The sequence below is a fragment of the Lygodium microphyllum genome, chromosome 4 (genome assembly GCF_053477565.2).
Source record: "Lygodium microphyllum isolate KBCC chromosome 4, Lygodium_microphyllum_v1.1.10, whole genome shotgun sequence".
In the NCBI taxonomy this organism is placed as follows: domain Eukaryota; kingdom Viridiplantae; phylum Streptophyta; class Polypodiopsida; order Schizaeales; family Lygodiaceae; genus Lygodium; species Lygodium microphyllum.
In genome coordinates this window covers 172,809,616-172,833,921 of record NC_141138.1, presented here as the reverse complement: position 1 = coordinate 172,833,921, position 24,306 = coordinate 172,809,616, and the positions used below count along the sequence as shown (strand labels likewise).

Below are 24,306 nucleotides of genomic sequence, written 5' to 3'. Positions count from 1 at the left end.
ATGGACTCAACAAACTTAAGCAGTGGAAATGGTAGAATTTGCCAATGATGTAAAAAAGGAATGGCTTCGAACTAGGTTCAAATACTATAAACCACTTTTTAGCTACTATACTATAGAAACAAAGCAAAGGGAAAGCCACATATGTCAGGAGTTGCACTTCTATGAATCAAAGACTGTTTGCTCTAGTTTTCGACAAGGTAGGTTCAATGGCTTTATACGAATTTGCTGTTTTTGATCCATCTGACCTCAAAAATACCAATTCATGCATGGAATGGGTAGCATCCACCTTAATGTTAGGGGAAGGGCCTTCTTGAGTGGTTGATTATGTTTGACTTGAGGCAGAAGTAGTTGTGTTGATGAAGAATTGGTAATGATTCATATCCTACTGATAGTAGAAATGATGATGTTAGTACTGGGGTAGATAGCATTTGATAGGATCATTGGTAAGACAACTGGTAGAAGATGGTATTGTGGATAGCAGTATACTAGGGCAAATGGCAGTTAATAGAATAATTGGTAACACATATCGTAGAAGATGGTATTGTGGATGGCAATATACTTGATCGATGGTCCTTCTTGTTGGATAAGTCTTGAATGGTCACCAAAAAGGAAGGGGAGGTTGCAGGGGACGTGAGACTTCAAATTGGAGGAAAATGATGACACACGAGATAGAATAATTCACTTCCTAAGGGAGAGTATTAGTCTTCTTATTGTGTGCACATGACAAAATATCATTGATTTGAAAGATGATTTGAACCCAAAATTGTATAGGTTATGGTGCAGATATTATGTGAGTGCATGTGCTTACTTAGGCTAATACTTAGTGAGAAGACTAGTCCATGGCTTCTTCAGTTAAAGATGGGATGGTGAAGTAAGAAATTATGTATTGCTAAAGATGGGAAGAAGTACCATGGCTGAGGGAATAGGGTATTGTTGATGAAGATGTTGGAGATACTCCGATGGTGAGATGGATAAAAGGCGAAGTACATCTAATAAGCTCTTGAGTCACATGGTTCTCTATTGGATCAAACATGTGGTAGTTGATGCAATTGGTCCCTTTCTGCTCAAACTACAATTTTCTTCTTACTTCGAAGTTAATTTGTTGGCACTGCAATTAATGATATGGGAAGGAAAAAAGTGCAATTGACTTAGGGAGATAGGTCTATCAAGACTCCATAGGTTTGTAAATGTAAGGGATATTAGAAAAATGGTTAAGGGGTTAGAGTAAGAGCCGATTGGCTAAAGCAAGTAGACACATCCAAGGTGAGGACCCCTGGGTGTGGTGGTGTAATACATGTTAGTACATATTTTTCTTTTCTTCTCTCTTGGTTTTCATGCTTTTCATTTTTATCTCATTCCAGGTTTCTCATTTACCATCTCTAACTCTCATTCTCTTACACACTCTCAATTGGACATATACACCTTCGAAAGTCCATTTTTAATGTGTTGGCCATTTTTAAATTATTTCATTTGTCAAATAAACCATTGTTAAAATATAAGCAACATAGAATGGCATAATTAGGTCTAAAAACAATACAAGATTCTACTATCCTCATCAATCATGATTATTCTTTTTACCACATGTACTAATATTTTTGCATACTTGAAGATCATAGCTAGATGTAGTCTAGGTTAATGAAAATTGGATAGCATATTCAACTTCCTAATTTTGAGAACATTGATCCCTAACTACATGGAAGTTTCATCCACCATGACTTTTTGCAATTTCAATACCATGTGATAAAAGCATTAAGAAAAGTTACTAGAAAGGCTAATAAGGTGTGGCAATATAAGGACAACTACACAATAATGTGATGGATTGATACATTGATCAAAGACAAGGATCTCATCTCAAGGCATGATTTTCACTCCCAAAGTTCTTATTAGAGGCCACCTTATTAGTGATATGGTGTGGTGACACAAGTTTGTTGGTAACAATTATGCACTTCGCATTCATGTGTAAAAACTACATATCTCTATTCGTTTCTTGCTTGATTACAAGACAAATTTGGGTTCTTTTTGAAAATATGAAGTTCAATTACATCCCAAAGTGTAGCATGGGTCTTGGAAAGCTTTCCCTAGATTGACACATTGCAACTTTAATATTATCATTTATTTCATTTCTTGCATTGGATTGGACTCTTGCACACCTAGTGTGCTAGAGCTGCGTTACTTTTTTAATTGTACCTCTGATATTCATAGTCACATGGGTTGCATTACAAGCTTACTATTATGGCAAATAGCTTCTATGGTATCATCAAGGGTTGGTATCCACAATGTAGTTGCTCTATGACTAGACATTATTTGCATGACTTTGATCACTGCTTGTACGTGATGGTGCACGGTAATCTCATTGTTCAAGGGCTTCAGCAAGTTCTCTTTCTTGTCACAGATTTGACTTTTTTTGGGTTTTGTTATTTCCAATGGTGAATATGGCTATCGCATGCTGGCTAAATGGTCTCTTGTACATCTGATTATTCTTTGCTTTCAGCAACCTTTAAAAATGAGAGAGAGAGAGAGAGAGAGAGAGAGAGAGAGAGAGAGAGAGATTGAATTATTTACGAAAAAAAGAGAGATTGAATTAATCGGACAAATTTACATAATTATGCTTGCAAGCAAAGATTTTCTTTGTTGACATTTGCTTATCTTGTGTCAATGGACACCCCGTGCTAGCTTACCCTTCACTATGTGTTCCCACCCGATAGCCTGTTGGCAAATATCACATTTCACATGCTCATTGTTCTTGGTTTTTGTAGACATAAGTAATTCAGCATGAGATTTTGCTGAGCAAGATGACACAAGATTTGTGGCTTGCAATGTGGCCGTCCAGCTATTGTGCAAGTGAGTTGTAGCATGCTCTCCTGTCCCGGAGACTTGCACCCAGTCTAAATTTGAACATTCCACGATCCTCCTGAAATTTTCCCAGGCTAATGCTTGCTCTTCTACTGTGAGCTTCTCATCTTCCCGGTCTACTAAGAGGGTTTCATGTTGATGAATTCTTACTATCCACCTACACAAAGATGATAAACACACCTATGAATCAGTACCACCATACATACATTTTTTTAAAACAAAGCACTTGTTCAGAATTTTGGTTCAGATGCGGATTTGACTAGACAATAATTAGAAGAGCATAAAAATAGCTATGACTCACTGATTGTTGATGGTTGCTAGCTGATACCTCTTTCGGCTTTGTCCATTCTACCAAGGGCACCTTGGAAGCTGTTTACCCTCTATGTGCAATAGGTGCACGCTAGATGAGTCTATAGAGCAATCTGATGTTTCCAGATTGCTAGGTGTGACAGAGGTCTACTCTATGGTATAACAATTAAAAAACTGAAGCTAAAGTTAGATTTCAAACTGCATTTGAAAAAGACAGGGAACCAGCTATCTTGGGTAGGATCAACTTACAATAACTGGCATCATATTACTTCTGCTGTACTGTCCCTAATACAGAGGTATGTCACTAGATTTCAGACAGGCTAGTCCTCTAGGAACCTGGCACACTGCAGATCTGAATCATGTACTAAATACCGTTTCTCAACCTGAAGTGATGCTTGGCACTGTAAAAGTACAAAGGGGATCAGGTTGTTTGAGCGGATGTTTGCATTTATAAATGCTTCGTGTCACATGACCTTTGGATAAAACTTAATATCCTCATGACCAGAATGCCCACTCAAACAGTAGACTTTTAAGACTACTACACTGACAGCTCAACTATTTTACATATCTCATGAAACTCAATTCATATACTATGTGGACTCAACTAATAAGAGAATATGCCAGACCATTCTTCCTTTCATTGACCTCTCGTGGAACATAACATGCTCATATGACCTTAAGCTCTAACTGATTTGTCAACCAGTTAATGCTCAGGGCTTTATGTTGCATACAACTACCGAGGTCCAGAGTAATCACACTGTTTGCTGCCAAGTTTTTTGCTTTTTAAAGCCACTGGATGGCCATTCCATAAGAAGGCCCACCTTTAAATCTATTATTGACATCGGTCTCAACCACAAGTAATTGATTGGGATCCATTGATTAGCAATATGAGCTGCAGTGAAAGCTACTTTCAGCTTCTCAAACCTAGGGGTCCGGGCTTATCCCATCTTTCCCTTTTCCTTATAACAGATCTCCCACTAGAACAACAATATTAGTGTAGCCTTTTATGTGCTTACGATGAAACCTAGATAAACCTAAGAAGCCCCAAAGATGATGTCGTAAGATTAAATATTAGGATCATAATTGGGACATTTTTGAGTTCTAGCCTTATGGATGTGTCACTTAGTTGGACACTCAACTACTCACTCGGAAGGGTCATTGAGAAGAAGGATCCAAGTGCGATCAAGTTTTGCTATTCATTTGGCTTGTGAGTTATCTATCTATGCATACGAACAACACTTGTGTATTGCATGTGTTTGATGCGATAGCTCAAGCAAGGATCCCCACCATGCGATTCGTGATATGGTATAGAGTGGTGCCACTGAAAGATACTAGTTTTGAAGGTTGAAATGGAGCAGCAAGGATTCATGCAAGTAAGAAATCGGTGAGGAGCTCTCTCATTTTCTCCCTTTTTCCTTGGAGAGTACCTGTGGAGGCACTGGAAGCACCGTGGAGCAAAAATCTCAGATTATTGTGAGATTGTGCAAGTAATAGTTTCAGGGCATATTGTAATCTTGGGTATGTTAGCCGTTCTCAGGTGCACTAATTACAGATTTTAAATTTGTTGCATTTTGCCTTGAGCTCTCAGCTTATATTTGTAGGGAGGTCTGACTCTTGCCCATTTACTTTACACACTTTATTTTGCCAAAATCAAAAAGGTTCCTATTTGTTAAACACATGCTCTTTATTTGGCCACCTAGGCAATTGACTTTCTGATTCTTACACATGAAAGGCCAGTCAAAGCCTATCAATCATTGTATTGCTTGGGCATCAAGCAATTGGAATTCCACCATGGCCAAATGCTTGCATTGTCTTCATGTTCTATATGGAGGCACTCTAGTTTCCAATTTTCTTTCCTTTGCAATATTTTGGAGTGTAAATATGACGACAAATGATTCTTTGGAGAGCACATTTTTTGAAGCATTATGTCAATTAATGGTGTTGCAATGATTACATATTGGAACCATAGCTTCTGCTTTGACAATATGGATTGAACCTCTAGCAGAATTCATTTCATCCCTACTGAAGAGGTAATGTCAGATCCTTCCTAAAAGCCATGTCTAGTGCCTAAAATCAAAGGATTCAAACTCCCTCAAATTACCTAAAATCTTTTGAAGCTGTACATTACTAGGGGAGCCCACTGCATAAGCCTTCTCTTATAGCCATGGGGTCATCTTCCCATGCCATACTCCTCATGAACAAGAACAAGATCCTCCATAATCATCTCTAGAGCTCGATCATTAGCAATGCCCTTACTCTTACTTATCCAGAATCCCAATCCTGAAATCATCTATGTCTGGACGTGTGTCTCTACCCCGGCCTTTTCTTTGCTGTCAGCTGTTATTCAGACTCCTGCACGTCCTGTGCAGGGCAGCCTCTTTGTGTCATTTTCTTGTCTGTTGACAGTAAACAGCAGCATGTACACTTAAAATTCTCATCTTCTGTGGTTTTCGAGTTAGGGCCTCTCCACTCTTGCATAGGGTGGTAGAGGGAAGTTGCTAGTGAGAGAGGAGGACAGGGGGGGGGAAATGCAAGCTGGTGGCAGGAGTCAATGATGAGTTTTATTTCTGTATTAAGACTACCATGCGTGTAATTGGTGTTTATGGTTTTTACTTAGGCTTCTTGCACTTCTAGATACTGCTGTCTCCCATATATGTCCTTGAGAATGACCACTCCAAAGACATGGCAGCACTTGGACATCATGATCAGGACATGGTGAGGATATATGGGCTTGCGCATACTAAATGGGTCATGTTCCACGGTGTGAATGATCCTCGATCTATATCACTTGAAGGATGAATGACTCAATCATATCAGTGGATTTGAACTCGATAATCTACAATTGGCTGTAGTGGGTAACAACCTTTAAGGTTGAGATATTGTTTACTCCACTCTAGCTGTCCTTTCTATGTGATATTTGTGTGTTATGGTCTAAGAGGCCTTTCGGCTTGATTTGTGTTTGTTTTGTTTTTCTTAGCTGACCTGATGGTCTTATGTAAATATTGCCATTTAATTCAATTATCTTCATGAAAAAAAAAGAGTGTCTCTATGTGAGTGAATACAAGACAATGATCAAGAGTAGGCAGCAATCCCACACTCAAAAGTTTCAAGTATTGGAATGATAGAATGAAAGGTCTAAAGTAACTTAGACCTTTCCATAACTCAAGTGGAGTTAAACTAACTCTAGAAGTAGTGACATAACTTATTTAGTTAGTTATGTTCACACAACACACTAAAACATTGGGCACCCCATAATTGACCAATTCTAACACCCCCCTATGGTGCCAATGTGATGAGGTACAAGAAATGAATCAATCACCGAAAGGTAGAAAGTTCAAAGGTTTTCAAAATTCCTCAAACTTTTCATGTGATAGTGCCTTGGTGAAAATATATGCAACATTCTCCTATGTGGGAATGTAGAGCCTGCTCATTTGCCCTGCATGTGATTTCTCTCAAATTGTGACAATGTACCTCAATGTGTTTCATACGAGCACGAAACTCATCTGCCCTACATGTGATCTCTCTCTCAAATTGTGACAATGTATCTCATTGTGTTTTGTACAAGCATGAAACACTAGATTTCGTGCTACTACAAATGCAATTTAACTGTTAGAAAGAATAGGAGTGAGTCCCTCCAAATGAACATGAAGATCGCCCAATCATCAATGCATGGTGTAACCAAACACATTCGACTGTTGTTGTGAAAGTTGCCCCGTACTCAGCTTCACAAGATGAGGTGGCTCGTACACTACATTATATGTTACTACAATAGCACTTTTGACTGTTGGAAAGGTGTGGTCCCTCCAAATAAAGATGAAGATCAACCAATCATCAATGCATGGTGTAACCAAACGCATTCAACTATTGTTGTGAAAGTTGCTCCATACTCAACTTTACAAAATGAGTAGCCACAGTGGGCTACTTCTTGCTCAACCAAGAAATGCATGGCTGGCCTAGAAAGAAACAATGTTCACTAGTAGACCACCTTGTATTGTGATCACCAGCCCAATTTGAATCTCACTATAAGCATGCATTTGCGAGTCTCCCCCTTGGGGAAATAGCAAACATATGACTATGTTCCTTGCAAATAGCGAAAAATGCACTTAATAGCTTGCTAGTGCAGTATCCTTGGACTATGTATGTATCTGCTCATTTGTGATATTGCATATTGTATATCAAGATGAGTGTTGCACAAATACATGAGACAACCAATAACCTAGTTGTAAATCGCAACATCTAAAAGATCACTACTACCATGCATTGAAAGTTTTAGCCTTGCTTTCATAGGTGTGCTCGTAGGTTTACAACCTTGCATGTTAAGCCCTACAAGCAACTTCCAAATATACTATGACTGAGGCCTAACAATACCATGCTGGTTTTGGGTGAATTGAATACCCAAAAAATAGTGAAGCAGCCCCATATCTGACACATCCAAAGTAGACTTTAATATGCAATTTTATTCTCATTTGGTCTATTGAGCCACCCCCCCCCCCCCCCCCCCCCCCCACACACACACACACACACACACACACACATATATATATATATATATATAGAGAGAGAGAGGATGCGTCGCTTGCAGCCCCGTCGCCATCGCCTGGTGTCCCGTTGTCGTCGCCTCACCCTCGTCGCCTTCTGGTTGTCGCTTGACCCTCGTCGCCCGCAGGCCCGTCGCCTGCCCCTGACGCCCCGTCAACTGCCGTTGAGTCCCCCGCCCTGCTGTCGGATGGCCCATCGGCTGCGTCCCTCACCTGCCTGAACTGCGACCTCTGCACTTGCTTCTCGCCCGTTCGCCCTGTTCGTTAGGGTTTCTGCTAATGCCGGACCCCTGCCCTGCGCCCCAAACTGTCCCGCTCTGTCGTCGACTGCCAGCCCTTTGTTTCGCCCTCCTGCCCCTGCACTGTTAGGGTTGTGCCTTGCCACACGTGTTCGTGGAACAGCCCACGACTGAGGCTGACAGGTAAAGCTCAAGTTTCATCAATTGTGCTTGCAGAATACGCCCCTGGACAGCGCCTCTGTATAGAAAAGAGAGAGAGAGAGAGAGAGAGAGGGAGAGAGGGAGAGAGAGGCCTGCGTAATTAATACAATTACCTCTTACGAAAAAAAAAAGAGAGGCCTGCGTGTATCTGCCTCCCGTGAGTTCTTCACTCGGCCTCTGACTGACATACGTACTGATACAATATGGCTGGCCTGGATCTGGCTTTTATAGACCAAACGGTGGCAGCTCTTGGTCCGGATTCTGATACCGAGGAACTAGAGGATATGGTTCCGTGCACAGAGGAGATGCCCCCTGCTCCTGACCTCTAGCCAACGGGCAAACGCACCAAGCATACTTCAGCAGGGACAATGGATCATCAAGATCGTTCCTATGCTCAAGTTGCTTCTGATTCTGTGGACTCCCACGATGTTGATTGGGAGCATTTGCTGGAGTTTGCCAGCACTCTGGTTGGCGATTATGTTCAACATAATCAAGAAGTCTTTTCGGACTCTGCAACGGAAGATGTTTTGGAAGCCACGGTGGACCCGAAACATGTCTTGCGCTCCTTTTCAGTGTTTTATGAATGTGCTGTGATACTTTTCTTCACTGGTGGAATCCCACTGCTTTCCCGTATTCGCCAGTGGCTGCACAGTCTGCTACAAGGGGAATGTGTTGAAGAGATTTTTGTTGGGCCCCAGGGTTTTTTTGAGGTGCTGTTGAAATCAAAGACACACTGTGCTGCTCTCTTGTCTAAACTACCATTGTTCGTTGATCGCCGTCTGGTCCATGTGGTGCCATGGCGCCCAATGGCAGATTTTCAAAGTCTGCTGCAACGTGAATGCCCTGTGTGGGTTGAAGTGGAAAACTGTCTAGCTATTTATTGGCCACTGTTAAAGGACGTCATGGCCGCTATGGACACTGTTCTGGTCCCCCCAAGCCTAAGGACCATGAATCGCAACCGTCTGTGTATGGTATGGGACACTGCTCAAAAAAGGCCTGCTTGGTTACGTATTAACTGCTCTGGCATGCATCCTTTACATTTTCGTTTGAAATGGGGCAACTTTGCAAGACATTGCTTTTCGCGTGGAAAATTGGGGCATTTTATGGCTGAATGCCTAGAGAAGCACCACACTTCAGATGCCGAGCATGTTGCGCAGCCCATAAAAGATATGGTGTGTGATGCTCCGTCGCAGGATGCCACCCAGCCACCTAAAGTTTTGGATAAAGGTAAACAATAGGTCTCGGGTTTGGATTCTTGTGGCAACGACTGGGTAGATGTACGCGCGAAAAAAGGCAACAGGCTTGTTGTTGGCATGGTGGATACTGTGCCTATTGCCTCACCAGATTCCATGCGTACATATATGCATAGGAAAGAAATGTTGTTTTCAGAGCACTCTGCTCCTGCTATGGTTTCCTCTGCTCCTCGTCAATAGCCAGCTAGGAGAGTGTATTCGGATGGTCCAAAGGGTCCACCTGCTAAGTTGGCTTTTGATACTAGAGGTAACGTCATTACCCCATGGGATCGTTGTTATCCCTGTTCCATCCCCAAGACAGCGGATATACCATCTACTTCCAAATCTGGTCGTCAGAACTCTTTTGCCGTGTTAGCTGATTTTTTGGATGAGGGAGTCCTGGACATTCTCGCAGAAAAGGTCACATCGAGGCAAGTTGTGCCTCGTACCTGATTTCCTTTTGAATCCACATGAAGATAGCCATGTAGAATGTGCGAGGAATTTGTTCTCACCACAAGCAACATGCCATGTGGACTATAATGCATGAGAATCAGTGGGATGTCTTGTGTGCTGTTGAGCACAAGAGTCACGGTGAAGCAGGAAAAGTTGTGGATTGCCATGGCTTTCGTTTGTTCTACGCAGGGACACATGCCAGGCAGTATTCGGGTGTGCTTATGATTGTACATGAAAAATATCAGCCGGTTCTTATCAAGAATGATGTACATGGCCGCTCTGTGGTGATTGAAATTTTATTCGAAGGAGAGATCTTATGGTTACTTGGCCTCTATGCTCCGAATGATCCTTTCTCTCGCCGAGAGCTTTGGCATACCTTGCAGACTTCCTTGTCCCTTGGCACACGGGGTTTTTTGATGGGGGATTTTAATATGTGTGTTGATTCTTCACAGTCCACATCAAAGCATTCGGTAATGGATGCGCCGGAAAGTCGTATGTGGTAGGAGTTGGCTCTTGCCGTTCTTAAGCAAGATCTCTAGTCTTGGCTGCATCCTTCTTCTATAGGGTTTACTTTCCATTCTGCCCAGTATGCAACAACATGGTCACGGTTAGACCGCATATACATCATGCAGGATGATGATTTCCTTCCTGAGATACTTGAAATGAAAGTGTTGCAACAATATGCCTTGTCGGATCATTTCCCTCTACAGCTTGAGCTCCTTGCACAACCCATTGCACCTTTCAAGCAATTTCTGGATAGACTCCCTTTGCGTTTCAACTCGTCTTATTTGAAGCATGCAATCTTTCAGGGCTATATGCAGCAATTGATTGATTGATTCTTATTGGATTTCTCATCTCAGGGCACTGCTTCGTTTGAACGATTGCTCTCTAATGTGCAGCGAGTTGCTCGGCAGTATGGGATCCATCATGCTTCTCTTTGTCGGCGGCGCCGATAGGCAGCGGAGGACCCGCTGGCTTTGGTTCATTCTTTGCTGGTGGACACTCCAGATGATGTATTTCTGCTGTCACTGGCAATGCGTCTGGCTGATCTTATTAAAGAGTTTCAGTTGAAATCTTATTAGCAGGTCAAATTGCAACATTTGACAGAGACTTTGCAAGATAGTGCTTGTCAGACTCATAAGTTCTTTCGAGCTCTCCATGCCTCTCCTGCTCGAGAGAATAATGACTAGACTCTAGGATGCAGAAGGTCAAATGGTCCTTGATCCGCAGACTATTGTGAATATATGTAGGAATTATTTCCTCGGGCTTCTTGTTCTACTTCTCCTTCTTCAGGCCAAATTGCTCATGCTCGTTCAGTTTTTTATGATTTGGTCCACAATCAGGTTCCTCAGGACATGCAATCTACTCTGGAGGCAGATATTTGTGAGGTGGAGGTTATGGATGTTCTGTTACACTTGCCCAAGGATAAAAGTCCTGGCTGGGATAGTCTCACCAATGAGTTCTTTGAGTTTTTTGCCACCCAGCTCGCGAAACCATTGACGGCTTTGTTTCAGCGGGTGTGGGAAACGGGGATCATGCCTTCCTCATGGAAAGAAGATCTTATTAAACTGCTTCCAAAAGTTCCTTCGCTATCTATGTTGAAACAGTGGCGTCCAATTTCTTTGATGGGTTCTATGTATAAAATCTTTTCCAAAGTAATGGCGAATCGCCTCCATAAGCATCTTCCTGCCATTGTGCATCCTCTCCAATATGGTTTCATTAAGGGCAGAAACATTTTGCACAATGTATTAAATGCGCAATTGGCGATTGATTATACAAGGCATTTAAATCAAGAGGCCGTACTCGTTCAATTGGACCTGGAAAAGGCTTTTGATTATCTGAATTGGTCTTTCATTGCAGAACTTATGTCTACTATGGGCTTTGGTGCTCGGATGTCTCGTCTGATCTACACTATCAGTGTTGCAGCGTCTTCGCGAGTCATGCTGAATGGAGGCGTTACCAAGCCAATTGTCCTTGCCCGCTCTATCAGACACAGGGGTGCCCTTTGAGTCCTCTCTTCTTTGCCCTTGCGACTCATCCGGTTCTTTTGATGTTATCTCATATGGCAACTTCTACTCAGTTGGCTGGATTGTCGCTTCCCTCTGGACAGCACTTCATTAGTCAATCCTTGGCTGATGAGAGTTTTATGATTCTGCGTGCGGACAAAGATAACCTTCGCAAAGCATTAGATGTTTGGGCTCTCTTTGGTCAGGTTTCCGGTCTTCATATCAATGCTTTGAAATCAGCCATTCTCAGCTGCACGGAGTCGGATTTGCAGTCACTGGATTGGCAAGGAATGGTTGTCCCCCGTGGCTCCATTGTCAGGCATCTTGGGTACCCTTTGGGTGTTGATGTTCCCCCAAAGCAGCTATTACAGTGGATTCACAGAAACTGGCGGCTAAGTTTCTGTATTGGAAGTCTCAGGCCTGGCCCTTCCATATTCGCCTCAAAGTAGCCCAGACAATTATGTTGCCAATGCTTACATATTTCTTGCCATTGCTGTCCTGGACTACTACACTGAATGCTCTTACTCAGTCTATTCGTTTCATGTTATGGAAGAAGGATTCCTTGCATGCAGGCATTTCCTCGATTTCTTGGTCGCATGCGTGCACCCCCAAACGCATGGGTGGAGGGGCTATTTTAGATGCCCAAACTCATATGCTGGCACTCCGCTGGTCTCTTTTTCGCGCCATGTGCTCGGATCATCATCCTTGGGTCGTCATAGCCCGTTATTTTCTTAAGGATCACGGGCTTTTGCATGGTAATACCCAAATCCGTAGTTCTTGGTGGCATGTTCTTAATGCTGATTCTCGGTTCTCCAGTTCTTCCTCATCTCTGCTTGCCCATTTGGTGTGTTCCTGGAGACTGGTCCTCCGGAAGTCTCAGTGGCATCCAACGGAGGATCGTTTAGCTTCTAATTCTTTTCAATTGGAACTGTTGGCAGTCTCGTGGTTAATTTCGTGGGAAGGTAAACATGAGCTTCGACCAAAATTCAACCACATGGCACGTTTGGGCTTAACTTCGGTTGCGGATGCTACCCTTGCCAGTCGCAATGTGTTGATATCGTTTTGTACAGTCACAAGGCTTTTCAGGATCCCTCGTGGATACAAGTATTTATGGGAACAGCTTTTGATGGTGCTCCAGAGCAGACAACCCTTTCTTGCCCTTGCTACGGATCGTCCCTGGCAGGACTGGGACTTTGCAGGCAGGCTGAATTTAGAAAAGGCTTCGGCTAACCAGGTGTATCATCTTCTGATTAAAGATCATCAATGGCTGGTTACTAAAGCTAATACTCTATGGGGATTGTATAAATCCCGGTCATGGTAGAGGGTAACTGTGATGGAGGGCTGGTTGAACAAGACACCCTTCAAATATAAGGTCTTTCTTTGGAGGGTGATGATTGGTGGTCTTCCGCTTGCTTCAGCTCTTTCCAAGCGCCGAATCTCCAACGGCAACTGTTTCTTTTGCACCCGCCCGTCATCGTTTTATTTCTTGGCCCCTTGCTCTGAAAATCTGGTCATTCTTGTTAGCCGTTTGGCGAGCGGTGGTTGGTTTCTCGCTACGCCCGTTTGATTGGGTTTTTGTGCAACCCAAATATCCCACACTGACACAGCCACATATGAAGATCTTGTTTCACTTTCTTCGATATTGGGGCTGTTGGCACAACTGGACCATTCGGAATGCTTTCCTTTTTGATTCCGCCTATAATGTTCAGCGGCATATTGCTAGGCTTAAAGGTCTCTTGTACTGGCAGATAGATCTTCTTCGGCACTCTGACATGCTCTCTCGGGAGGATTTACGTCCCTGGCATATGGCAATTTCCTCTGCGTCTTTGCCATGACTTTGTAACTCTTTGGCCGTTTGGTTCTTGTAGAGAGTCGGTGTGTACACACGATGGGATAGAGCCATCGTGTATCTTGTAATCATGTAAACTTTTCGTAATTAATATGATTACCTTTTACGAAAAAGAGAGAGAGAGAGTGTGTATGTGTGTGTGTGTATGTGTGTGTTTGTGTGTATTTATCATAGAAAAGACTGGCATCTCTCATAGTAGCACAGTTATTCAAGTTTCTTGGTGACATGTGCTTAATTCCACGAGGCCTATTAAGGTCTCCCAGCCTTTTCTCCTTTCTCATTTGATTGCATCTTGGTAGAAGATGTTATGTTTTGCAATTTGGCGCTCTCCTGATCTTCTTAAGGAGGAGAATTTGATGCAAGGAGAAGTGCTGGCTACCTCTAGGTTGTTGGATTGGCATGATAAAGATGTGTAGCAAGATAAGTTTAATCGGATGGCTTGTTTGGGGTTGTAGACAACCCATGATGGTGTCATTCCTGGGCAGCCCCGTCTTTATTCTTTCTAGCGTATTCGTCAACACTTTTGGGTGCCTCAAGGCTATCATGACATTTGGTTGTCCATACAGAACATGCTTTTGAGGTTCTCTCCTTTGCCTGCCTTACAGCCATTGTCTCCCTGGCGAGATTGGATGTTTGTGCTTCCTGATGACTTCAAGAAAAGGTTAGCTAATTAGATGGGTCACTAGAAAGGCTAATAAATTATGGCATATTCAGGATAGCAAAAAGAAGTGGTAGGAAAGATTCATCTAACTCTAGAAATCTAAGGTTCCTTATTAGGGTAAAGTGTTCATGTGGAGGTTGCTTATTGGGGGTCTTCCAACTAGGGACATGTTGCGTGCTCGCAAGATATCTAGTGGTCGCTGTGTATTTTGCACTACATGTGATGAGACATTGCTTCATCTCTTTGTCTCTTGCCCTATTGCTCGTCGATATATTTGGAGTATTGTTCCCCGTGTGTGGTCCTCGGCGACTTAGCACAACGGATATCAACTCATTCGTGGATTATGGGAAGGATGACTTCTATGTCTACTTTGCAATTAGATTATTCCTACCTCTTCCATTTCCTTAGATGGACAGCTCTGTGGCATATTTGGCGTACTCGGAATGTCTTTATTTTTGATTTTGGCCTTGGGCATCCATAATCATGTTGCGCGTGTTCGTGGTTTAGTGTTATGGCAGATCTCCTCTATGGTTTCAGCTGACCTGGTTCTTCTTGATATTGCTGCTCCCTGGTTGGATATTGTTCACTCCACACCAACTATCCTTTTTGTGTGATATTTGTGTGAGTCTTGGTAGCCTTTCATTTGTGTCTGTTTTTCTTAGCTGACCTGATGGTCTGATGTAAATATTGCTACTTAATTTAATTATCTTAACGAAAAGAGAGAGAGAGAGAGAGAGAGAGAGAGAGAGAGAGAGAGAGAGAGAGAGAGAGAGAGAGAGAGAATTGTTCACTCCACACCAACTATCCTTTTTGTGTGATATTTGTGTGAGTCTTGGTAGCCTTTCATTTGTGTCTGTTTTTCTTAGCTGACCTGATGGTCTGATGTAAATATTGCTACTTAATTTAATTATCTTAACGAAAAGAGAGAGAGAGAGAGAGAGAGAGAGAGAGAGAGAGAGAGAGAGAGAGAGAGAGAGAGAGAGAGAGAGAGATTCCAGTCCCTCTTCCTCTTTGTTACTGCACTTGGTCGGCTCTTGGAAAGTGGTGCTCCAAAAGGCCCATTGGCATCCAATAGGGGACCGCTTGCAGACTAACTCCTTTCAGCTGGAATTGTTGGTAGTATCGAGATTACTTTCCTGGGAAGCATAGTTACCTGGAACGGGGAACGGGAACGAGAACAGGAACGGGGGGAACGTCCAAGGTCGGGGAACGGGAACGGGGGGAACGGCACATGTCTCAAGTGCCCCAAATATGCCCTGCATGACCCGAATTGCCCCAAAGAATGTCCCTCTAATTGCCCCAATACCTGTCAATGCATGAAATTGACCCAAATGTCCCAAAATTGACTCGATTACCCCCATAGCTCAAAATTGCCTTGAATTGCCCCAACTATCCCAATTTCCCTTGAAATTAGACAATATAAATGGATGAATACCTTGGAATTGAGGATCGGCTGAAATTTCATTCTGATTTGCAAGAGTTGATAGTGCATCAAATTTGAACTTTGCATGGACTCCTAATTAGCTTGTGGATTGTCTTGACACTTTGAATCTTCAACCCGAGAGAGAGAGAGAGAGAGAGAGAGAGAGAGAGAGAGAGAGAGATTAGTGTGTGCACATTAGGCAATGGAGATGGGTGAATATGTGGTAGAAGGACTATGACCCAAGCAAATAAAAAAACAAGAAAAAATGTCAATTTTCAGTAAACAAGCCTGGAATGGCCGTTCCAAACAGGGAACGGCAGGGAACGGTAGGGAACGGCAAGGGGAACGGCAGGGAACGTTCCCTGGCCGTTTCACCTCCTTGGAGGGTTTGGAACGCGTTAGGCCGTTCCTACAGGCCGGAACGGCCGTTCCCTGTTTCTATGCTGGGAAGACAAACATCAACTCAGACCGAGATTTAACCGCATGGCCCGTTTAGGTGTGACTTCGATTGCGGATGCTACCCTTGCCACTCGCAATGTCCTTGCATTGTTTCGGACTGCTAGGAGACTTTTCAGGATCCCGTGCGGATACCGTGGTTTATGGGGAAAGCTTTTGTTGGAGCTTCAGGGTAGGCAGCCCTTTCCTGCCCTGGCTGTGGATCGTCCTTGGCAGGACTGGGACCTTGTAGGCCGGTTGAGTCTGGAAAAGGACTCTACTAATCAGGTATATCAGCTTCTCATTCAAGATCACCAATGGATGTGTGAAAGCTAATACTGTTTGGGGACTGCGGAAATCGCCGTCATGGTGGCAGGCAACGCTGATGGAGGGCTGGCTGAATAAGGCACCTTTCAAATGCAAGGTCTTTCTTTGGCAGGTAATGATTGGTGGTCTTCCTCTTGCCTCGGCCCTTTCCAAGCGTTGAATCTCGAATGGCAATTGTTTCTTCTGTACCACTACTGCGGAATCGGCTCGACATCGTTTTCTTTCTTGTCCGCTCGCCAAGAATATCTGGTCACTCTTGTCGAAAATCTGGCGCGCAGTGGTGGGGTCCTCACTAACTCCTTTCGATTGGGTTTTTGTGCGCCCAAAGTACCCCACACCGCCACAGTTACATATGAAGATCTTATTTCACTTTTTCAGATACTGGGGATGTTGGCACATTTGGACCACGCGCAATGCTTTTCTCTTTGATTCGGCCTCTAATGTACCGAGACATATTGCCAGGCTTAAAGGGCTCTTGCATTGGCAGCTAGATCTCATTCGGCACTCCGACTTGCTCCCTCGGGAGGATTTGCATCCCTGGCATATGGCAATTGCCTCTGTGTCGTTGCCATGATTGGTGTAACCTTTTTACTGCATTAGTACGGGGATTTCCCACACGTTGGCCTAGGGCCCTCGTGTCTCTTGTAATCATGTAATCATGTAATCTTGTACCTTTTTTTCGTAATTAATACAATTACCTTTTACGAAAAAAGAGAGAGAGAGAGAGAGAGAGAGAGAGAGAGAGAGAGAGATATTGGTGTGGTGACGACCTGCAATAAGTGACATGAAGGAGGGAGGTGACAGGTGACATGAAGTCCAGAGGCAATAGGTTGAGAGGAGAGAGACACATTGTGTGCGCCAGAGAGAGAGAGAGAGAGAGAGAGAGGCTCCGTGCCGCCCTGCCCTCGCTAGGTCTGGCGCGTCCTGTACCTGCGTTTACCTGCGCCGCCGCCGCCTGAAGCCCTACCTGGTGACTCCCACTGTTCGCCTCAGGCTTGTCGTCCTTTCTGTGCGCCAGGCCGTTGCATCTCGTAACTTCACTCGCGGGCTGCCTCTCTGCCTGCCTTTGTCAGTCGCGGCTGCGCCCTGCGCTGCCGCCAGCATCCCTGGTGTCGCCTTCCAGAAGTCCTGCTCCTGGAGCAGTCGGGAGCAGTCGCCCTACTCCTGCAGCGTGTTCGGTTCCGGCCGCCCTGTCCACGCCCAGACGCCTGATCACTGACGTCCTGTCTATGGTAGCATCCCCCTGACGCCCTGTTCCCGGACTCTGCTGACAGACCCCTGCCCGGCACCCCAGCCTGTCCTGTCCTGCTGTGGAGACCGCCCGGCCTGTGTTTCGCCTGTCTGCCCTTGCACGGTGACAGGTAAACCTCAGTTTTCATTAGCTCTCCTTGCCGAGCACACCCCGGGACAGCACCTTTGTACAGGAAAAAAGGAAAAGCGAGAGAGCCGGCAAAAGAGAGGGTCAGTCCTCCCTCGAGATCAACTCATCAGATACGATGGCTGGTTTGGATCTGCATTTCATAGATCAAACAGTGGCAGCACTGGGCCCGGATTCTGATGCGGAGGAACCTGAGGATATGGTTCCGTGCAACGAAGAGCTGCCCCCTGGTCCCGACATCCAGCCTGCGGGTAAATGTACCAAGCATGCTTCGGAAGAGATAGGCATTCCTCAGGATCGGTCCTATGCTCAGGTTGCCTCGGATTCGGTGGACTCTCAGGAAGTGGACTGGGAACATTTGCTAGAATTTGCGAACACCTTGCTTGGCGATTATGTTCAACATAATCAGGAAGCCTTCGCTGACTCTGCACCTGATGATGTGCTGGATGCCACCGTGGACCCAAAAACTGTCTTACGCTCCTTTTCGGTATTCTATGATCGCGCTGTCATACTCTTCTTCACTGGGCGAATCCCGTTGCTTTCCCGTATTCGCCAGTGGTTGCAACATCTGTTACAAGGGGAATGTGTTGAAGAGATTTTTGTGGGCTCCCGGGGTTTTTTTGAGGTCCTGCTGAAATCAGAAACGCACCGTGCTGCTCTCCTGTCTAAACTGCCTTTGTTTTTTGAACGTCGGTTGGTTCATGTGGTTCCATGGCGTCCAATGGCAGATTTTCAGCGTCTGCTGCAACGTGAATGCCCGGTCTGGGTCGAGGTGGAAAACTGGCCGGCTGTTTATTGGCCATTATTGAAGGATGCTATGGCCGCTGTGGGCACTGTTCTGGTCCCTCCCAGTCTCCGGGCTGTCAATCGCAACCGCTTGTGTATGCTATGGGACACTGCACGAAAAAGGCCTGCCTGGTTACGCCTCAATTGCTCTGGCATGCACCCATTACACTTTCGTTTGAAATGGGGCAATTTTGCAGGGCACTGCTTCTCCTGTGGACAGTTGGGGCACTTTATGGCCGAATGCCCGGAACAGCAACACACTTCCCAGGATGGCCATGCTGTGCCGCCCATGGAAGATATGGTGTGTGATGCCCCATCGCTGAATGCTACCCATCAGCCCCAAGCTTTGGCCAAAGGTAAACAACAAGTTGCGGGTCTGGATTCCAGCGCCACTAATTGGGTGGAAGTACGTGCAAAAAAAGGCAACAGGGTTGTTGCGGGCATGGAGAACAATGCGTCTACTACATCACAAGATTCCATGCGTACATACATGCGCAGGAAGGAAACGCAGTCTTCTGAGCGCTCGGCTCCTGCTATGGTTTCCTCTGCCCCCCTTCATCAGCCCGCCAGGAAAATGTATTCGGATCGTTCAAAGGGGCCCTCTGCTAAGCTGGCATTTGATACCAGAGGTAATGTCATTACCCCGTGGGACCGTCGCTACCCCCGTTCCATCCCAAAGCCAGCAGATATGCCGTCTACTTCCAAATCTGGTCCGCAGAACTCTTTTGCAGTGCTGGCGGACTTCTTGGACGAGGGAGTTCTGGACATTCTCGCTTACAAAGTCAAAGCGAGGCAAGCAGTGCCTCGTACCTGATTTTGTTTTGAGTATACATGAAAATCGCCACGTGGAATGTGCGAGGAATTTGTTCGCGGCACAAGCAACATGCTATGTGGACTGTATTGCATGAAAATCAGTGGGATGTCCTGTGCGCTGTTGAGCACAAGAGTCACGACGAAGCCGGAAAAGTGGTAGATTGCCATGGTTTTAGATTGTTTTATGCTGGGTCACAGACCATGCATTATTCGGGCGTGCTCATGATTGTCCATGACAAATATCAGCCTGTTCTAATTAAAAATGATGTTCATGGCCGTTTTTTGGTGATTGAAATTATATTCGAAGGGGAAATCTTATGGCTACTTGGCCTCTATGCTCCGAATGATTCCGTATCTCGTCGGGCGCTTTGGCAGACTTTGCAGACCTCCTTGTCACTTGGCAGACGGGGCTTCTTCATGGGGGATTTCAATATGTGTGTGGATTCTTCCCAGTCCACGTCGGAACATTCGGTGATGGATACGCCGGAAAGTCGTATGTGGCAGGCGTTGGCTCTTCACGTTCTTAAGCAAGACCTTTGGTCCTGGCTACACCCGTCTTCTACAGGGTTTACTTTCCATTCTGCCCAGTATGCAACAACATGGTCGAGATTGGATCGTATATATATCATGCAGAATGATGATTTTCTTCCTGAGCTGCTCGAAATCAAGGTGTTGCAGCAATATGCCTTGTCCGACCATTTCCCTCTGCAGCTTGAGCTGCTTGCACAACCCATTGCCCCGTTCAAGCAATTTCTGGAGAGACTCCCTTTGCGTTTCAATTCGTCTTACCTGAAGCATGCAATCTTTCAGGGCTATATGCAGCAATTGATTGATAGATTTCTCTTCGACTTCTCTTCTCAAGGCACTGCGTCATTTGAACGATTGCTTTCTAATGTGCAGCGGGTTGCTCGGCAGTATGGGATCCACCATGCGTCTCTTTCTCGGCAGCGTCGCAAGGCAGCCGAGGACATGCTGGCTTTGGTTCGTTCTTTGCTGGTGGACTCTCCGGATGATGCGTTTCTGCTAGCGCTGGCCATGCGAGTGGCGGATCTTATTAAAGAATTCCAATTGCAATCATATCAGCAGGCCAAATTGCGACATCTGACAGATACGTTGCACGATAATGCATGTCAAACCCATAAGTTCTTCCGAGCTCTTCACGCCTCTCCTGCTAGGGAGAATATGACCAGACTCGAGGATGCAGAAGGTCACCTTATCATGGATCCGCAGACTATTGTGCATATGTGCAGGAATTATTTCCGTGACCTTCTCGGCACCACTTCGCCACCTTCAGATCAAATCGCCCAGGCCCGTTCGGGTTTTTGTGACCTGGTCCGCAATCAGCTACCGCAGGACGTGCAAGCTATTATGGAGTCCGATATTTGTGAGACAGAGGTTATGGATGTCTTGTTACATTTGCCCAAGGATAAAAGCCCGGGTTGGGATGGCCTCACCAATGAGTTCTTTGAAGCTTTTGCTACCCAACTGGCGAAACCATTGCAGGCTTTGTTTCAGTAGGTGTGGCAAACCGGGATCATGCCTTTCTCATGGAAAGAAGGCCTTATTAAACTACTTCCAAAAGTCCCTTCGCCATCTAGGTTGACACAGTGGCGGCCCATTTCCTTGATGGGCTCAATGTACAAAATCTTTTCCAAAATAATGGCGAACCGACTTCATAAGCATCTCCCGGCCATTGTGCATCCTTTACAGTATGGTTTCATTAAGGGCCGAAATATTCTGCACAATGTATTGAATGCTCAACTAGCTATTGATTATGCAAGGCATTCGAACCAGGAGGTAGTACTGATTCAACTGGACCTGGAAAAGGCTTTTGACTATCTGGATTGGTCTTTCGTTGCTGAACTTATGTCGGCTATGGGCTTTGGTCCCCGGATGTCTCGTCTTATCTACACCATTAGCGCGGCAACGTCTTCGCGAGTCATGCTGAACGGAGGTGTTACTGAGCCATTTGTACTTGCCCGCTCTGTCAGACAAGGATGCCCTTTGAGCCCGCTATTCTTTGCCCTCGCGACACATCCAGTTCTTTCCATGTTATCCCATATGGTAGCCTCTTCTCAGTTGGCCGGTCTGTCGCTTCCTTCAGGACGGCACTTCATTAGCCAATCCTTGGCGGATGATACTTTTATGATTTTGCGTGCGGACAAGGACAACCTCAAGCGCGCATTGGATGTTTGGGGCATCTTTGGTCAAGCCTCCGGCCTTCGCATCAATGCGCTCAAATCAGCCATTCTTAGCTGCACGGAGTCGGATTTGCAATCCTTGGACTGGCAGGGTCGGGTTATTCCTCGTGGCTCCATTGTCAGGCACCTTGGGTACCCTTTGGGTGTCGACGTTCCACCAAAGCAGCTTCTGCAGTGGATTTCTCAAAAAATGGTGGCTAAGTTTATATATTGGAAATCTCAAGCCTGGCCCTTCCATATTCGTCTCAAAGTGGCCCAGACAATTATGTTGCCAATGCTGACATATTTTTTGCCACTGTTGCCCTGGACTACTATGACTCTTAATGCGCTTACTCAGTCTATTCGCTTCATGCTATGGAAGAAGGACTCATTGCATGCAGGTATTTCCTGGATTTCTTGGTCGCATGCCTGCACCCCCAAACGCATGGGTGGCGGAGCTATCTTAGATGCCCAAACTCACATGCAGGCACTCTGCTGGTCTCTCTTCCGCGCCATGTGTTTGGATCATCATCCATGGGTCGATATAGCCCGTTATTTTCTTGAGAGCCATGGGCTTCTACATGGCAATACCCAAATCCGGACTTCGTGGTGGCATGTTCTTAATGCTGATTCGAGGTTCTCCAGTTCTTCTTCGTCGCTGCTTAATCATTTGGTATGTTCCTGGAAACGGGTCCTTATAAAGGCTCAATGGCATCCAGCGGAGGATCGCGTGGCTATGAATTCTTTTCAATTGGAATTATTAGCAGTCTCGCGTTTACTTGTATGGGAAGGCAAAAATGAGCTTAGACCACAATTCAACCGGATGGCTCGTTTGGGCTTGTCTTCGGTTGCGGATGCCACCCTTGCTAGTCGCAATGTACTTATATCTTTTCGTACAGCTAGGAGGCTTTACAGGATCCCGCGGGGATATAGGCCGTTATGGGAACAGCTTTTGCGGATGCTCCAGAGCAGACAACCCTTTCCTGCCCTTGCTTCAGATCATCCCTGGCAGGATTGGGACCTACAAGGCCGGCTGACTTTAAGCAAAGCTTCTGCTAATCAAGTTTATCATATTCTGATGAAAGATCAACAATGGTTAGTTAACAAAGCCAATGCTTTATGGGGCTTACGAAAGCCCCGGTCTTGGTGGAGGGCAACTGTGATGGAGGGCTGGTTGAACAAGACCCCCTTCAAATGTAAAGTCTTTCTTTGGAGAGTGATGATTGGTGGTCTTCCGCTTGCGTCAGCTCTTTCCAAGCGACGAATCTCCAATGGCAACTGTTTCTTTTGCACCACTGCTGTGGAATCAGCCCGCCACAGATTTATTTCTTGCCCCGTCGCAAAAAAAGTCTGGTTCTTTTTGTCGGCTATTTGGCAAGGAGCGGTTGGATTCACCCTGCACCCATTTAATTGGGTTTTCGGACAGCCCAAATACCCCACTCCTGCACAGCCACATATGAAACTCATGTATCATTTTCTCCGATATTGGGGCTGTTGGCATAACTGGACCATTAGGAATGCTTTTCTCTTTGACTCCGCCTATAATGTTCAGCGACATATTGCAAGGCTTAAGGGCCTTTTGTATTGGCAGTTGGATCTTCTCCGACATTCTGATTTGCTCTCTAGGGAGGACTTCCGTACCTGGCTTATGGGAATTTCATCTGCCCCCTTGCCATAACTTTGTAACTTGTCGCAATTAGCCCCTTTTCACATGATGGCCTGGATTGGCGTCATGTTTCTTGTAATCAAGTTATCTTGTACTTTTTTTCGTAATTAATACAATTACCTTTTACGAAAAAAAGAGAGAGAGAGAGAGAGAGTCTTGGAGAGAGAGAGAGAGCGAGAATGGCAAACGATAGCGCGCCTTGTCCCTGAGTTGCTTGCGGAAGCCCTATCCTTGAGCCGCCTGCGGGGACGTCGTCAATCCTTGTTTGCGGACGCGTATTTGCAAGCGGACACTTACGTGAGGATGGTTGAGACTCGCTGCGGACGGCCGTGAATACTCGCAGAGCCCCCCGTTTTTTTTGCCCTCTTCACCTCTTGCCATCCCGTCTTCTGCCCTCCCTGCGATTCTCTCTGGCGACCTGTTTCCCGTCATTTGCCTTGCCTTCTTGTGTTCTGCCCTGCTCGCGACCATCATCCTTGACCTGTTCTGACATTCCCTAGCGCCCTGCTCTGCATCGGACTGCGTGGGTCTGAGAACCTGCTCTAATCCCGGGTACATGCGTGAGAGAGAGCGGGCGCCGTCTGTCTTCCTTGCCAGACCTCTCGACTTCCGCCCTTGCCTTCCAGATGTCCTTGTCCTGTCCTGCGCGCACTCTGTCCCACCACCCCCGCGATCGCCTTCAAATCCCCTGTACTAAGAGCGACCGGCACGCAGTCTTGTAGGTTTCTGGCACAGCAGAAAGAATTCTGTGATACAGCAGAGGGTCGACCTCCGCAGTGTGAGAAACCAGCTTACAAGGGTGCAGATTTCTAACTCAGCAGACAGAGATCTGTGCTGCAGCAAGAGACACACACACACACACACACACACACAGAGAGAGAGAGAGAGAGAGAGAGAGAGAGAGAGAGAGAGAGAGGCCTGTGCTGTCTCGGTTTTCCGCGAGCTCCTGGTGTGGCA

General features: G+C 45.5%; 1 protein-coding gene across 4 annotated transcripts in view; it reads right to left on the bottom strand.

Annotated features, from left to right (window-relative positions):
• Positions 1-2,568: 2,568 nt before the first annotated feature.
• Positions 2,569-24,306, bottom strand: part of ATRX (P-loop containing nucleoside triphosphate hydrolases superfamily protein) — a 226,923-nt gene continuing 205,185 nt past the window's right edge. For all 4 annotated transcript variants that reach the window (XM_087676926.1, XM_087676923.1, XM_087676924.1 and 1 more), the window contains one exon: positions 2,569-3,010. In XM_087676926.1, the coding sequence (XP_087533052.1) occupies positions 2,653-3,010 (358 nt within the window). In that variant the 3' untranslated portion in view covers positions 2,569-2,652. The remainder of the gene's footprint in view (positions 3,011-24,306) is intronic.